Source organism: Bos mutus, chromosome X (genome assembly GCF_027580195.1).
Source record: "Bos mutus isolate GX-2022 chromosome X, NWIPB_WYAK_1.1, whole genome shotgun sequence".
Taxonomy (NCBI): domain Eukaryota; kingdom Metazoa; phylum Chordata; class Mammalia; order Artiodactyla; family Bovidae; genus Bos; species Bos mutus.
Window position 1 is genome coordinate 126,206,640 of NC_091646.1, and position 17,818 is coordinate 126,224,457.

General features: G+C 35.9%; 1 protein-coding gene across 2 annotated transcripts in view; it reads left to right on the top strand.

Annotated features, from left to right (window-relative positions):
* Positions 1-17,818, top strand: part of LOC138986328 (ubiquitin carboxyl-terminal hydrolase 9X-like) — a 149,723-nt gene that overhangs the window by 94,609 nt on the left and 37,296 nt on the right. For both annotated transcript variants that reach the window (XM_070365477.1, XM_070365478.1), the window contains exons 24-30: positions 2,081-2,206; positions 3,437-3,562; positions 4,573-4,742; positions 8,021-8,129; positions 8,477-8,623; positions 9,706-9,852; positions 11,903-12,125. In XM_070365477.1, the coding sequence (XP_070221578.1) occupies positions 2,081-2,206; positions 3,437-3,562; positions 4,573-4,742; positions 8,021-8,129; positions 8,477-8,623; positions 9,706-9,852; positions 11,903-12,125 (1,048 nt within the window). The remainder of the gene's footprint in view (positions 1-2,080; positions 2,207-3,436; positions 3,563-4,572; positions 4,743-8,020; positions 8,130-8,476; positions 8,624-9,705; positions 9,853-11,902; positions 12,126-17,818) is intronic.

The following is a 17,818-nucleotide window of genomic DNA, read 5'->3' on the forward strand; positions in this document are numbered from 1 at the left end:
TTGTGCCCTTCTCCAGTGGATCTTCTTGACCCAGGGGATCAAACCCATGTCTCTTAAGTCTCCTGCATTGGTAGGCACATTCTTTACCACTAGCGCCACTTGGGAAGGTGCATTTCAAGTTTCCCATGTTTAAAAAGGAGCTAAGTGAAAAATTAGTATCTTAAAAATGTTCATTATAGGACCACATATAAAACAGAAGTGGGTTATAATTTGATGAGTACTGTAACTGATAAAACTAATTCCATGTATTTTTTTCATGGATTTAAGAATTTATACTCTTAAGTAAAACTTCATAGTGTTTTTTTCACATTTATACTTTTTAAATTTTTTGTTTACCTTAATTCCTTTTCAGTTAACAATTTGAGACCTTGTTTTTTTAAAGAGAATATTTAGTTCTGTCAATATGATAAGTGAAAGGAAATAGTTATTTTTATCTTGCAAAACTTGGTTAATCCACATCTCTGTTTAATGAGTTGAACTAGAAATCAGCATATCAGTGGTGATCTTAATTAACAAGAACAGTTTCAATGTAAAAGTGCCATAAGACTTTGACTTAAAAATAAACCCTAATAATTAGTAAGACTGAATTAACAGTTTGAAAACATGGTTTTATTCATTGAGTAAACAATTATGCCTCTGTTATATGCCTTATATTGCTTAAGGTGCAGTATGATGAAAGTTAACAGAAGCTTACATGATTCATGTATGTGTTCATGCTAGTTTATTTGAAATTTGTAATCATCTAAATACATTGAGTCTCTTAATGTTAATCATTATACTTCATCTCATTTGATCAGTATATTTGTTCAGTCTGTTTTATTTCTCTCTTATTTTTAAGTGAAACAGTCTAAGCAGATAAAGTAACTTGGCTCTAATATTCAAAAAGACCCAAGAGTTTAGCTGATTACAGATCCAATGAATTCTGAAATTGTACTAAAACTCTGCTTCATGTGATTTTTATTTGAAATCTCATTTAGTAGCACCTAGCAAATAAATCACTCCAGTACTCTTGACTGGTAAATCCCATGGGCAGAGGAGCCTGGTAGGCTGGGGTCCATGGGGTCACTTAGAGTTGGACACGACTGAGCGACTTCACTTTCACTTTTCACTGTCATGCATTGGACAAGGAAATGGCAACCCACTCTAGTACTCTTGCCTGGAGAATCCCAGGGACGGGGGAGCCTGGTGGGCTGCTGTCTATGGGGTCACACAGAATCGGACACGACTGAAGCGACTTAGCAGCAGCAGCAAATAAATAATATGTGCATGATAATTATAATAATATAAATAACAGTAAGTTAAACAGAAGGTTAAACTTCTTTGATTTGCAATTAATAGAGAAGAGCTGGAAGCCTTAAAGAGCTGTAAATTTTCATTGGCTACCTAGAGACTTTGGCAACACCTCCACAAACTCTTGAATTTCTTAAATATCTATTTTTTGAAAGATTTGCTTACCAAAACTTAACTTACCAAAACAGAAGACAGGGAAGATTAAGTTGTGGGGACTTACTCATGTTTCTTGGGTGATGAAGTTTAAAACATGGATAGAGAAAATATTTTTGAACAAAACATAAAAAACATTTTAAAGACTGAAAGGAAAGAAAGCGAGAGAAATGAATTTAGAGTTTAGGTGGTAAGAAATCAGAAGTGTCTTTATCTTTTGATTAGTCATATCTTTTCTTAGTCATATCATGGCAAGTATGGTTATTTGCTGAGTAGGAGGGCTAGCAAAGGATTTAACTGGAGACAAGTAGATTTGTTCAGAACCCTGTCAGTATCTTATGCAAGTGAAAGTAAATGCAGTTTTAGAAACATTATTGAATTCATATGAAATTGGAGTTTGCAGAGGAAAGTTGTGACTTTAAAAGGCACAGTGACTTTAGAAGTCTACTGTGGAAGTTGACAATCTGAAATACTTTTTATGCTGAAGACCATACATTCTACTGTAGATAAGTGAAAGTATGATAGAGATGATGGATAAGGAGTGTATGGATGAATTTTTTGGTGTACAAATTTTTGAAGTTTAGTTATATACAAGTTTTTACTCCAAGTAAAAAGGTTAAATTTTTTTTTTTTTCAGATTAACCAAGTTACTCATGATCAAGCAGTGGTGCTACAAAATGCTCTTCAGAGCATTCCTAACCCATTATCTGAGTGTATTCTTAGAAATGTATCAATACGGCTTGCTCAACAAATATCTGAAGAGGTTAGTATCAAACTTTGAAAGTTCTGGGATCGTGGATGGATTACTTTTTTGTTGTTCTTGACACAGTTTCTACTCTACTCATAAATATTACAATTTGAGGTTGAATACTCTGAGATTTTTCACATTAGATTCTCTTACTTTAGCTAAAATTTAGTAAAATTTAATATGTATTAATATTAATACTTTATAAAGTACTTTAAAAAACCTTTGAATAGGATTTTTTGAGTGTAATTTATATTGAATAAACTAGATCAAAGTAAAATATAGACTGAGTTTTGACATAATGTTTAATTATGCAGTCAAGAAACAGAATATTTCCGTTAGTCCCAACAGTTCTTTCCTACTGAACCTAGTCATTTATTGTTGGTTTTTGTCACTGTAAAATTGTCATGTTTTAAAAGTTTACATGAATCATTTTATATACTCTTGTGTCTGGCTTATTTTAATCAGCATGATTGTGAAATTATGTGTCAGTAGTGAATTCATTTTGAGTAAAACCACATTTTATTGTCTTTCTATGTGTTCTGCTAATGAACATTTGTGTTATTCCTAGTTTTCTTTACTATTGAAATGAATGTCACAAGTGCTTCTTGGGCGTATGTTTTCTCATTTCTGGGTTGGAAATGGCTTACAGGGTTGGAATGGCTGGGTAATTTGGTTGCTGTGTTTGTAAAGTCTCGTGAACAATGTTTCAGCTAGATTAGATCTTAACCTGAAGTCTATATTGTCGTTATAGCTGAGAAGCATATTTTTGCTTCATCAGCATGCATACTCAGACTTCATTTGAAGATACAGAAAAATGAGACCAAAACTTACTTTGTTTTTATTTTGTTCATTTTTTAATTTCTTAAACATTATTGAAGTATAGTTGATCTACAGTGTTGTGTTAATTTTTGCCATACAGCAAAGTGATTGAGTTATGCATGTATGTGTATGTATTCTTTTTCACATTTTTTTTTCCATCATGGTTTATCACAGGATATTAAACATAATCCTTGTGAATGTTTATTCATCTTATATGTAATAATTTGCATCTGCCAGACTTTATCTACTTTGGAGCTTAAAGAAAACATAGACTGTCAGAAGAAGGAGGCATAGTTACTTTATATAGAGCTTTTTATCCTACTACTTTCACAATAATGACATTTTTGTTTTCTAAAAAGAAATTTTTGTTTTCTGATTATTTCACTCTACTGGAGTCAGCACTACTGATTATTTGTTTTCTTTCAGGCTTCAAGATATATGCCTGATATTTGTGTTATTAGAGCTATACAGAAAATCACCTGGGCATCAGGATGTGGGACATTAGAGCTAGTATTTAGCCCTAATGAAGAAATCACTAAAATTTACGAGACGGTAAGAGTCATTACGGAGATGTATTCCTTTATGTGAATGTTAATTTTGCACATGACTGAATTTTCATCTTGTCTGCCCTCTTTGAAGATGAAGTCACTTGTGTATCTAATGGTTTAAAATAAAATTCTGTAATTAGGATGAGAATATGAAAATTTTTACTTTGAAAATAAACTACTTATGGATCTCACTGTAAGGCAGCTTTCTTCTAAAATTTTTTTTTCCTGATGTCTCATTGAGTTGAATATAGTTAAGCTGTAAAGAATTTGCTTTTTCCAATTTTCTTTAATTATTGTGCTTTCTATGACTTTGTGGACTCATGACATTCAGATATTTTACTTGATTATTTTATAGCATTCGGGTGTAACAACAATTTTTACTGTTTCAGTATTATCCCTCTTCCTCATTTGATAAAACAAATTATTCGCAGAAATGAGACTGTTTTGCTCCTAGATTTTCTGTTTACTTGTCTGAAGTAGTCACTTACGTATAGTTCAGAGGAGAGAGTGGATATTGGAATTGTAAGGCTCCTCATTTTGGATGTTTAAATGACTGGTCCATTCTAGGCATATACTATATTGATTTTATTTTTTGATGTGGAAACATAAAATTTAACTACAGGCAAGTATATTTTACATTAGAAAAGTCTTTTATAACCTTCAACATTTGTGTAAGCTAATTGCTTCTTTAATAAAATGGCATTGTAGATAAAGCTATAAAATAAAACTAATCAACATTTCAAGTACAGTGCCAGAGTTACTCTTTAGAAAGGCATCACGATAAGTGCAGAAATACACAACTCATATCCAGAAGGACAAGGAAGCAATACTTAGCTTTTATTAAACATGTTCCTTTAATCCATTTTGGGATATATTCTAAAGAGTCTCAAAAGCTACAGGTAAAGAGACTAAAGACAAACGGTCTTTAGTGGATATAGTGTTAAATACTAACTAGAAGATTTTGAAAGTTTTCTTCAGTGTATCACCAGTAGTTCACTCCTCATCATTTTACAGACCAGCAGTCCAAGCCATGAACTAGATGTGGAAGATGAACAGGTTTGCTGTGAAGCATTGGAAGTGATGACTTTATGTTTTGCTCTAGTTCCAACAGCCCTGGATACACTTAATAAAGAAAAAGCTTGGCAGACATTTATCATTGACTTATTATTGCATTGTCCCAGCAAGTAAGTGATTGTTTTTGTTGATCTGAAAGAAGACTGACCTTATTCTTTAAGCAGACATGAGTTAATTTTGATCAAAATCTCAGAAGTCAAATAAGGGAGCATTTTTCTTGTCTTTGTAGCATTTTGATATTTTGGAAACATTTTTTTATGTATTTCATGTAAGCTGAATATGTTTTCATCTCTGGAAAGTTCCCATGTTGATTTTTTTCTTTCATAGTTTTCAGTTGCGTAAAGTACTAACATACAGTTACATCTCTGGTAGCTCAATGGTGAAGATTCTGTGGGCAGTGTAGGAGATAAAGGAGATATAGGTTTGATCCCTGGGTTGGGAAGATCCCTTGGAGGAGGAAATGGCTACCTACTCCAATATTCTTGCCTGGGAAATCTCATGGACAGAAGAGCCTGGCAGGCTATAACCCATGGGCTTGCAAAAAATTGGACACTATTGAGCTACTGAATACAAACATATAGTTATTTATAACTAAAAACTGAGAGTTTAACAACTTCATGTGAATAACATTAAGAGTAATTACAGTGTTAGGCAATTACCACTAATTCCTGAATTTTTCACTATCCCAAACATATTTTTTAAACAGTACTTAACTCCCATTCCCAAATCTCTCTGCCCCTGTTTATCTCTAATTTGCATTCTGTGTCTTTGTATTGATCTATTGTCAGTACCTCATATAAATGAAATTACATATTATTGGTCCTTTTGGGTTTTCACTTGTTTGACTTAGCATAATCTCAAGGTTCAAACATGTAGCATGTTAAGGAATTTTCTTTATTTTTAATGCTGAATAATATTTCATTCTATATATGTATTGTATTTTTGTTTTTGCATTCACCTTTTGGTGAACACTTCAGTTGTTTCTTTTTTGACTGTTGTGAATAGTACTGCTGTGACTATTGTTGTGAAGTAGAAACTGGTTTGAGTTCGCATTTTCAGTTCTTTTGTAATTCAGTTTGTAATTTGGACTGGATCTCTTAGGTCATGTAGGAATCCTTCAGCTTTTTCAGGCTCCACCAGGAGTTACAGTGTAGGCTTACCAGCAATGTACAGAGTTTTCCATTTTTCCATGTCCTCTTCTATACCTGTTTTTTAAGTGAGCTTGAGCAATGCATTGTGAAACACCTTTGAAAATTTGTTAAAAGTATTTAGTCACCTGTGCAGAAAATTGTGAAGAAATCTATACATGTGCAACATTTTAAGTACTATTTGGAAGTTTTTTAAACTCCTGTTGCTGTTTTTGTAAATCAAAGGGACTTTTAAAGGTTCAGAAATTGCCTCAGCTTATATTGGGGCAATTTATGTGAATTGAAGTCAGGCCAGTAACCTGACTTCAGATACACTTAATTTGAACCATTTATTATTTTTCTTCTTCTTCCTCCTCCATTACTTGTTTATACTCCTGTGATAGTGTCAGTGAATGAAACATCATACAACTTTTTAGAGTAATGAAGAGAGGAAGAGGAGAACTGAACTTTTGGATTGCTTCTCCTAACACAGCAGTTCTCCATACACAAACCAGAGTGTGGTTTCTTCAGGATTATGGTCGGTGTTCGCAGAAGTTTTGCACTTAAATTGTTAAATAGGATTAGTGGGCAGTTGTATTCCCTGGTGGCTCAGTGGTAAAGCACCTGCCCACCTGTAGTAGCAAATAAACATAAATTTATTTCAGAGCTTTAGCAGCTAGCATAAGACAGAAATATGGTATTTATCCATATTATAGTGTTCACTCACTAACATCCAACATGTATTTGGCTCTGTTCTGATGTCAGGACTCTGGTCAACAAAGCTTGAAAGAACCTGCCTTGGTCAAAATTTAGAAAGATTACTGTTCTATGAAATTAAGAAACATAATTGAGTTTATTATTTATGCTAGTAAGGGAAGGTTGTGCCATTTGAACACGTTCTCAGAGCAAAACACGCTGTAGTTTTAAGCATTACCAGTTTATGCAACTGTCTGTGAATTAACGTTACTTGTAGATCTGAATTATTCAGGTAAGTTTGAGATGTTGAGCGAAGTCGCTCAGTCATGTCTGACTCTTTGCAACCCTGTGGACTGTAGCCCCCCAGTCTCTTCTGTCCGTGGGATTCTCCAGGCAAGAATACTGGAGTGGGTTGCCATCTCCTTCTCCAAAGTTTGAGTTGTTAATACTTCTCAAATAGATTAATATTAATGTTATACAATATAATGTTTTAATGGTCCTCAAACTTCTATCAGAATCTTTGGGATTGGTATTTAAAGTATAAATTACCAGACCTCTCTCCCTGAGTTTGTCATTTAGTAAAACATGGAGTGAAGGTGAAAGTCAGTCAGTTGCATCTGACTCTTTGCTACCCCATGGACTATAACCCGCTAGGCTCTTCTGTCCATGGGATTCTCCAGGCAAAAATACTGTAGTGGTTAGCTGTTCCCTTCTCCAAGGGATCTTCCCAGCCTAGGAATTGAACCCTGGTCTCCTGCATTGCAGGTGGAAAAGCATGGGGTAGGTCCCCACATTTGTGTTTCTCCACAGTTTGACAGTGCTTGTAGTCTCACAATTACCAGGTTGTTTGCTTGAAAGCACTGTTCATTGAAAAGATGTCCATGGCATCACACAGTCAGACGTGACTTAGTGACTGAGCAACAAGGAGGGATTGGGGATAGGAGGAGAAGGGGACGACAGAGGATGAGATGGCTGGATGGCATCACCAACTCGATGGACATGAGTTTGAGTGAACTCCGGGAGTTGGTGATGGACAAGGAGGCCTGGCATGCTGCAATTCATGGGGTCACAGAGTTGGACGCAACTGAGCAACTGAACTGAACATGGCATCTTGTATCTTTTAGGGTATATGTGTTGTTCCAAGAGAGGTTTGAAAGATATCCTGCAAATTTAGACATATGTTGTTTCATCTGTTTGTTCTCTATGAAGATTCTGAAATCATGTATTAAGAGATATTAGTTACCCATTGTGCAGTACAGCAGAAACTAACAACATTGAAATCAACTGTAGTCTGATAAAAATTTAAAATGTAAAACACGAGAATAATAAAAAATGAAATAAAAGTGAAAAAGAAATTTTAACTCAATAATTTCCAGCCTATTTGGGTGTAATGTGAGGTACTTCATGAAAAATAACTGATTTTTTTTTTTTTTTAGTGCTAATGGTGAATTGTCTTGTAATTTTACTATCAATTTATTTTCCTTGTTAAGGATAAACCAGTGTTGAAATAATTAATGTCAATTTTATTAATGACAGCAACACATTAAATAGACTTTTTATTTCAGAATTGTTCGTCAGTTGGCACAGGAACAGTTTTTTTTAATGTGCACCAGATGTTGCATGGGACACAGACCTCTGCTTTTCCTCATTACTTTGCTCTTTACCATTTTGGGGGTAAGTCATTTTTTAATAGACTTACTAGTATGATTTATTCTTTAAGGAACATTAAGGAAATTGTGGTTTTAGATTTTTTTTAATTTATTATGTTTAATGAATCAAATAGTCAGTCTTCCTTGTTGTTTTCTTTACTGGTTATACATTGGTTTTTATTTGCTTTTTATAAATACTTAAGGGAAAAATACTCGATCTTACTTGAAAAATAGAAATCAGAGATCTTTTTTATGCCATTAATACTAGATTTTTCCCCTTAACTTAAAAGTTCTCTGGGCTTTTTTAAAAAGTTAAAATTACTTTTGAGCATGGACTTGTTAATTCATGTTATTTCAATTACTGTATTTCAGAGCACAGCAAGAGAGAGAGGTAAACATTCAGGTGACTATTTCAGTCTTCTTCGGCACCTTCTTAATTATGCTTTCAACAATAATATTAATGTGCCCAATGCTGAAGTTCTTCTCAACAATGAAATTGACTGGCTCAAAAGAATTAGGGTAAGTTGTTCCGTTTACTGTTGTTGTTTAATTGCTAAGTTGTATCTTGACTCTTGGGATCCCATGGGACTGTGTAGCCCTCCAGGCTCCTCTGTCCTTGGGATTTCTCAGCCAGAATACTGGATTGGATTGCCATTTCTTCCTCCAGGGGATGTTCCCAACCCAGCACTGAGTGCATGGCTCATGCATTGCAGGCGGATTGTTTACCACTGAGCCACCTGAAGAGCCTGTTCAGTTTATTACTTGACTGTTAAATTTTTTTCTTTTTGAAAAAGGGTTTATAGTTTTGAGTAATGTTAAGCCAAAAAAAAGAAAAACCCTTCAAGGTAATAAAACAAAATATATACTTTCATTGATAAATAACTCATGACTGATAGAAGCAACATACAGATATATTTGTATAAATGTTTTACTTCATAATTGGGGCTTAGAGTGCTCCAGTTTGTTATTAAAATTTTTTTTCTCCAAATTATCATCATAATTAATAAAAGTACTTTAAAATGTTTTTAATAAAAAATGTCTGATTAATACTTACATTTCATCATTTGCTACTTTTTTTTATCGTAGTTAATAAAAGTTAAAATTTTTTAATAAAAAATGTCTGATTAATACTTACGTTTCATCATTGCCTGCTTTTTATATTTACAGAGCTCTATGAGAATATATTTCTGAAATTTGTTAAGTGTTTTTCCTCTAGATTAGCATTCTCTGAAAACTTTTCTAGCTTCTTCACCTTGGTACCATTAAAATTTTGAATGAAGTATTCTGGTTTTGAGGAGCTGTGTTATGTATTGAAATATAATGAGCAGTATTCCTGGGTTCTAATCAGTAGTTAGTTCTTTAGTAATTCCTGTTTCATCCCAGAAAACCAGAAATATCTCAAGACCGTGTCTGTCCTGTTGGGACAAAATTGCTTTCATTTACTATTTAATATATAGTTATATGGAAGAAATAAGAAATACTTGAATGAACAAGTTTGGCAGCATTATCTGAGATATCACTCTCCTCCAATTCTCTTTTATACTGCTCTTTTTTGTCCTTCTTTTCTTTAAGTCAGATCTGTTATATTTTTCCTTTGACAGGATAATGTTAAAAGTAGAGGTGAAACAGGTATTGAAGAGCCTATCTTGGAAGGCCACCTTGGGGTAACAAAAGAGTTACTGGCCTTTCAAACACCTGAGAAAAAGTATCATATTGGTTGTGAAAGAGGAGGCGCTAATCTTGTTAAAGTAAGTTCTACATTTTAGTAGTAAGAAGTTATTTTGAACTTTTGAATGTTGTTAGCAGATCTGTGTGATTTCTATACTGTTTCGTCTCTAAGGTATCTTGACCTTTTTTTGTTAATTATTTACTTTAGAAAAACTTTTATCTCTGTGACACACAGAACACACAGAAGTCACTCAGTCGTGTCCAACTCTTTGCGACCCCATGGATTGTAGCCTACCGGGCTCCTCAATCCATAGGATTTTCCAGGCATGAATACTGGAGTGGTTGCCATCTCTGTGAAGGTTACAGTAATTTTTAAGTGTTGAGTCAGCCAAAATATTCTCTTTTTTAAAAGTAAAAATAAGATGTATTTCTCATTTTCGTGAAGAACTTTATCAAACAATGTATCCATTGTTCTGTTCCACTAACTTCTGCCATTTTTCAGGCAACTCCGTAAATCCATCTTCCCCAAAATGTTTTATCTTTTTGAGCAAAGAACTCTTCCAGGGGCCTTTTCCAGTCTTCAGGGAATTGAAATTTTCTCCATTAAGAGATTTGTAAAGATTGAAATAAATGGAAATCCAAAGATGCAGTATCTGGTGATTACAGTGGATAAATCAGAATTTCCCAGTCAAGCTGTAAAAGTTTTTGCCTGATGATCAAAGAAATGTACAGTCTTATATTATCCTGATGGAAGGTTATACTTTTTCTGTTCACTAATTCAGGACACTTTTCATTTAGTGCTGCTTCCAGTTGGTCTGATTGGAAGCAGTACTTACTGGAATTAATCATTTGATTTTTTTCTGAAAGGAGTTTATAATAGAGGACTCCTTTCCAGTCCCATCATATACACAACATCACTTTTGGTTGAAGACCAGCCTTTGGTGAGATTGGTGGTAATTCACTTCACTTGCTCCATAATCTCTTTGGTTCCACGTTACTGTACTGTGTATACCGTTTTCATCACTATCACAATTTGTTTTAAAAACAAAATGTTTTCCTTTAAGAAACTAATGGAAATGGATCAAGAAGGGATTTTTTTTTTTTCTTAACTTATGTGAAATGAAAACATCACGGCAGTTAACATACCATACTGGTGCAAATGATTTTCAGCACTTGATTTGGACATTTTAAGTATGTCAGTTATCTATTGGGTGGTAGGATGTTGTTCCAGTGTCTTGATTTGATCACTGTCAACTTCACCTGGTCTACCCAATGGTGGATCATCATTCAGTGAGAAATCTCCACAAAACTTAACCACTTTTAACTTGTTTGATCAGTTACAGCATCTTCTCCATACACTGCATGAATCATTTTTTGCATTTCAGTTGAGTTTTTACCTTTCTTGAAAGAATAAAGCATAATACGATGAAAATGTTTTCCTCCATCTTCAGCATTAATATGACTAAGTTAAAAATTGCTAATTTTGATTTTTTTTTCAATACACACTTAAATGATAGCTGTCACAGTATAGTCTAACAGTTGTTTCAAATGAAGTTAAGGACAGCTGAGAGCTATTAGAGCCAGCTTATGGGAAGCAGTGAACAAACTATTTGGTCAACCCAGTAATCTTGAGTTCAGAAAAAGCTCAGATGAAGTGTTTTAGAAAATTAACAATCAGTATTAATTGACTTTGCTATTTAGTAAATCTGAATTTTTATTTGATCAACTTTGAAAGTGAAAACTTTTATTTTACAAGACTTTATTTTTTTTGATATTTATTCCATGAGTTTTTTCAGTTATCCCTTACAATTTAAGGAAAAGAGTGTCATGTATTTCATTTTTAGTCAAAGTGCTTTAGTTTCAGTTCATATTTAATTAAAATATATTTATTTAGAATATATTTTTCTTAATAGTCAATGTTTAAAAAAAGCTTAATATCAAAAAAAGTGAGTATATTAATTAGACTCTGTTTTTAAAATAGAATTTTATTTTATTTGAAACTCCAAAATTGTATTTGAGATGAGACATTTGATTGTATCAAATAATAAGACTCTTTTCCTTCCAAGGGATACTTTTTCATAAAGTAAATATTACAAACAATTTATGATCTGTTTTCTTTCAACTCTTCAGGAATTAATAGATGATTTCATCTTTCCTGCCTCCAAAGTTTACCTGCAGTGTATGAGAAATGGAGAACTACCAGCTGAACAGGCTATCCCAGTCTGTAGTTCACCAGCTACCATCAATGCTGGGTTTGAACTACTTGTAGCATTAGCTGTTGGCTGTGTAAAGAATCTCAAACAGATAGTAGACTGTTTGACTGAAATGTATTACATAGGAACAGCAATAACTAGTAAGTATTTTAACTTCAAAAACTGTTTCTTTTGGTTAGTAATATTTCCATGTTTAAAATACTGGGTTTTTTCTTTTAGGAAACATTTAACTTATGATTGTATTTTTAGCAACTTTTAGATTGTTTTAGCTATCATTTTAGTATAATGATTTCAATAATCATACACAAAGACCATTATGAGCACAGAGACTTTATACAGAAAAATTTCCAAATGTACTTTAGATGTCTTCTGGTAATTGATCAGGTAACTTGAAAGAATGCTTTCTTTCATCATATATGAAATGAAATCCAAAGGCCAGACTAATAAGCCAGATTTGATATCCCAGACTTGTACTTAAAACCTAAAATAGATTCATTGGAAAGATTTTTTTCAAGCTTCAGTTATTTTGATCTGAGTTTTAAGAAAGTTGCCTGACGTAAGAAGATTTTATTTTAGTGTTTATTATTTTGTTCTCAGTTAATGTGGATATCTGTCTCATAAAGGAGGACATTTTCTTTAGACCTATAAAGAAGTGAAACTCAAAAAATGGAGAGTAAGTTAAAATAACAGAAAATATGGTCATAAAATCTAATGTTAAGAAAATCAGTTCAGTTGAGCTGTATCTGACTCTTTGTGACACCATGGACTGCAGCACGCCAGGCCTCCCTGTCCATTATCAACTCCCAGAGCCTGCTCACGTTCATACCCATTGAATCGGTGATGCCATCCAACCATCTCAACTTCTGTCGTCCTCGTCTCCCATCTGATGGCCAAAGTATTAGAGCTTTAACATCAGTCCTTCAAGTGAATTTTAAGAATGGATTTCCTTTAGGGTTGAGTAGTTTGAGCTCCTTGCAGTCTAAAGAACTCTCACTAGACTTCTCCAACACCACAGTTCAAAATCATCAATTCTTCAGTGCTCAGCTTTCTTTATATTCCAACTGTCATATCCATACATGACCACTGGAAAACCATAGCTTTGACTATATGGACCTTTGTCAGCAAACTAATATCTCTGCTTTTTAATATGATGTTGCAGTTTGTCATAGTTTTTTTCCAAGGAGCAAGCGTCTTTTAATTTCATGGCTGCAGTCACCATCTGCAGTGATTTTGGAGTCCAAGAAAATAAAGTCTCTCACCGTTTCCACTTTTCCCCCATCTATTTGCCATGAAGTGATGGGACCAGATGCCATGATCTTGGTTTTTTGAATGTTGAGTTTTAAGGCAGTGTTTTCACTTTCGTCTTTTCAGTTTCATCAAAAGTTTCTTTAGTTCTTGAATTAGAGAAAGTCAAGATATGGCAAAGTAATATACAGCATCTCTTAACTGCATCTGAAATTATCTTTCTTATACTTCCAGAATGTAAATAAGTTTTCAGTCACATTTTAGGAGTTTCTTACTGAACTTATTATACTGTAGAATCTACATAAAGAGGTGATTCTAGAAAACTTACTTAGCTTAAGAATTTAATGACTATATTATTCATTATATGCACTGAACATTAACTTTGGCATTGCCTTTCTTTGGGATTGGAATGAAAACTGACCTTTTCCAGTCCTGTAGCCACTGCTGAGTTTTCCAAATTTGCTGGCATATTGAGTGCAGCACTTTTACAACATCGTCTTTCAGGATTTGAAATAGCTCAACTGGAATTCCATCACCTCCACTAACTTTGTTCGTAGTGATGCTCTCTAAGGCCCACTTGACTTCACTGGCTCTAGGTGAGTGATCACACCATCATGATTATCTTGATCGTGAAGATCTTTTTTGTATATTTCTTCCGTGTATTCCTGCCACCTCTTCTTAATACCTTTTGCTTCTGTTAGGTCCATACCATTTCTGTCCTTTATTGAGCCTGTCTTCGCATGAAATGTTCCCTGGGTATCTCTAATTTTCTTTAAGAGATTGCTAGTCTTTCCCGTTCTGTTTTCCTCTATTTCTTTGCATTGATAGCCGAGGAAGGCTTTCTTATCTCTTCTTGCTATTCTTAGGAACTCTGCATTCAGATGCTTATATCTTTCCTTTTCTCCTTTGCTTTTTGCTTCTCTTCTTTTCTCAGCTATTTGTAAGGCCTCCTCAGACAGCCATTTTGCTTTTTTTGCATTTGTTTTCCATGGGGATGGTCTTAATCCCTGTCTCCTGTACAATGTCACGAACCTCTGACCATAGTTCATCAGGCACTCTATCTATCAGATCTAGTACCTTAGATCTATTTCTCACTTCCACTGTATAATCATAAGGGATTTGATTTAGGTCATACCTGAATGGTCTAGTGGTTTTGCCTACTTTATTCAATTTCAGTCTGAATTTGGCAATAAGGAGTTCATGATCTGAGCCACAGTCAGCTCCCTGTCTTGTTTTCTTGACTGTATGGAGCTTCTCCATCTTTTGCCACAAAGAATATAATCAGTCTGATTTCGGTGTTGACCATCTGGTGATGTCCATGTGTAGAGTCTTCTCTTGTATTGTTGGAAGAGGGTGTTTGCTATGACCAGTGCATTTCTTGTTAAAACTATTAGTCTTTGCCCTACTTCATTCCGTATTCCAAGGCCGAATTTGCCTGTTGCTCCAGGTGTTTCTTGGCTTCCTACTTTTGCATTCCAGTCCCCTATAATGAAAAGGACATCTTTTTTGGGTGTTAGTTCTAAAGGGTCTTCATAGAACCGTTCAACTTCAGCTTCTTCAGCGTTACTGGTTGGGGTGTAGACTTGGATTACTGTGATATTGAATGATTTGCCTTGGAAACAGAGATCATTCTGTCATTTTTGGGACTGCATCCAAGTACTGCATTTTGAACCCTTTTGTTGACCAATATGGCTACTCCATTTCTTCTAAGGGATTCCTGCTTGCAGTAGTAGATATAATGGTCATCTGAGTTAAATTCACCCATTCTAGTCCATTTTAGTTCGCTGATTCCTAGAATGTCAACATTCACTCTTGCCATCTCCTGTTTGACCACTTCCAATTTGTCTTGATTCATGAACCTGACATTGCAGGTTCCTATGCAATACTGCTCTTTACAACATGGGACCTTGCTTCTATCACTAGTCACATCCACAACTGGGTATTGTTTTTGCTTTGGCTCCATCCCTTCATTCCTTCTGGAATTATTTCTCCACTGATCTGCAGTAGCATTTTGGGCACCTACTGACCTGGGAAGTTCTTCTTTTCAGTATCCTATCATTTTGCCTTTTCATACTGTTCATGGGGTTCTCAAGGCAAGAATACTGAAGTGGTTTGCCAGTCCCTTCTCCAGTGGACCACATTCTATCAGAGCTCTGCACCATGACCCGCCCGTCTTGGGTGCCCCACGGGCATGGCTTAGTTCATTGAGTTAGACAAGGCTGTGGTCCTAGTGTGATTAGATTGACTAGTTTTCTGTGAATATGGTTTCAGTGTGTCTGCCCTCTGATGCCCTCTTGCAACACCTACTGTCCTACTTGGGTTTCTCTTACCTTGGACATGGGGTATCTCTTCATGGCTGCTCCAGCAAAGCGCATCTGCTGCTCCTTACCTTGGACGAGGGGTATCTCCTCACTGCTGCCCCTCCTGACCTTGACATGGAATAGCTCCTCAAGGCCCATCTGTGCCCGGTCAGCCACCGCTCCTTGGACATGAGGTAGCTCCTCCCAGCTGCTGCCTTTGGCCTCGGAGCAGGGAAGCTCTTCCCGGCCTAGGCCCTGACCTCGGACCTGGGGTAGCTCCTCTCAGCTGCTTCTGCGCTGTCGCAGCCTGGCGCTCTCAGCTGCCGCCTCTGACCTCGGATGTGGGGTAGCTCTTCTCGGCTGTTCCTGCACCGTCGCTCCTGGCACTCTTGGCCGCTGCCCCTGACCTTGGACGTGGGGTTGCTCCTCTTGGCTGCGCTCTGTGCACAGCCGCTAATTGCACTCATCTCACACATTAGTAAAGTAATGCTTAAAATTCTCCAAGCCAGGCTTCAACAATACATGAACGGTGAACTTCCAGATGTTCAAGCTGGTTTTAGAAAAGGCAGAGGAACCAGAGATCAAATTGCCAACATCCACTAGATCATGGAAAAAGCAAGAGAGTTCCAGAAAAATATCTATTTCTGCTTTTTTGACGATGCCAAAGCCTTTGACTATGTGGATCACAATAAACTGTGGAAAATTCTGAAAGAGATGGGAAAAGCAGACCACCTGACCTGCCCCTTGAGAAACCTATATGCAGGTCAGGAAGCAACAGTTAGAACTGGACATGGAACAACAGACTGGTTCCAAATAGGAAACGGAGTACGTCAAGGGTGTATATTGTCACCCTGCTTATTTAACTTCTGTGCAGAGTACATCATGAGAAACGCTGGGCTGGAAGAAGCACAAGCTGGAATCAAGATTGCCGGGAGAAATATCAATAACCTCAGATATGCAGATGATACCATTATGGCAGAAAGTGAAGAACTAAAGAGCCACTTGATGAAAGTGAAACAGGAGAGTGAAAAGGTTAGCTTAACGCTCAACATTCACAAAATGAAGATCATGGCATCCAGTCCCGTCACTTTCTGGCAAACAGATGGGGAGACAGTGGAAACACTGGCTGACTTTGTATTTGGGGGCTCCAGAATCACTGCAGATGGTGACTGCAGCCATGCAATTAAAGGACGCTTACTCCTTGGAAGGAAAATTATGACCAACGTAGACAGCATATTGAAAAGCAGAGACATTACTTTGCCAATAAAGGTCCGTCTAGTCAAGGCTGTGGTTTTTCCAGTGGTCATGTATGGATGTGAGAGTTGAACTGTGAAGAAAGCTGAGTGCTGAAAAATTGATTCTTTTGAACTGTGGTGTTGGAGAAGACTCTTGAGAGTCCCTTGGACTGCAAGGAGATCCAACTAGTCCATTCTGAAGGAGATCAGCCCTGGGATTTCTTTGGAAGGAATGATGCTAAAGCTGAAACTCCAGTACTTTGGCCACCTGATGCGAAGAGTTGACTCATTGGAAAAGACTCTGATCCTGAGAGGAATTGCGGGCAGGCGGAGAAGGGGACGACAGAGGATGAGATGGCTGGATGGCATCACTGACTTGATGGACGTGAGTCTTGAGTGAACTCCGGGAGTTGGTGATGGACAGGGAGGCCTGGCGTGCTGCGATTCATGGGTTCGCAAAGAGTCGGACACGACTGAGCAACTGAACTGAACTGAACTGAACTTAAACACTAACTTGGTACACAATCCTGGTTCAGACATTGTCTGCATATGTAGGTTGTAACTGTGGATAGCCTTTATGTTAATTTGTTTCATTTTGTCATAAAAGGCAATAAATATACTGTACACACATCCTTTGTTTTATTTAAATTTTGGACTTAGTATAATATGGCATGCCTTTATTATGTCAGCATAATATACCTTTATTTATGCTGACATAATAAAGGTATATGTAATTCAGTTATTGGCCATATAGTTTGCAGTACAGTATAAATTACTTATAACTGAGAAAAAAGTAGATTGAAAGGCAAAGGAGAAAAGGAAAGACACCTGTCTGAATGCAGGGTTCCAAAAAATAGCAACAAGGTAGGAAAACCTATTTAAGTGAACAATGTAAAGAAATAAAGGAAAACAATAGAGTGGGAACGACTACAGATTTCTTCAAGAAAATTAGGCAAAAAGCAAAGAGGAACTAAAACTCTGGATGGTGAAAGAGGAGGGTATAAAAATTGGCTCAAAACTCAATATTCAAAAAAGTAGCATCATAGCATCTGG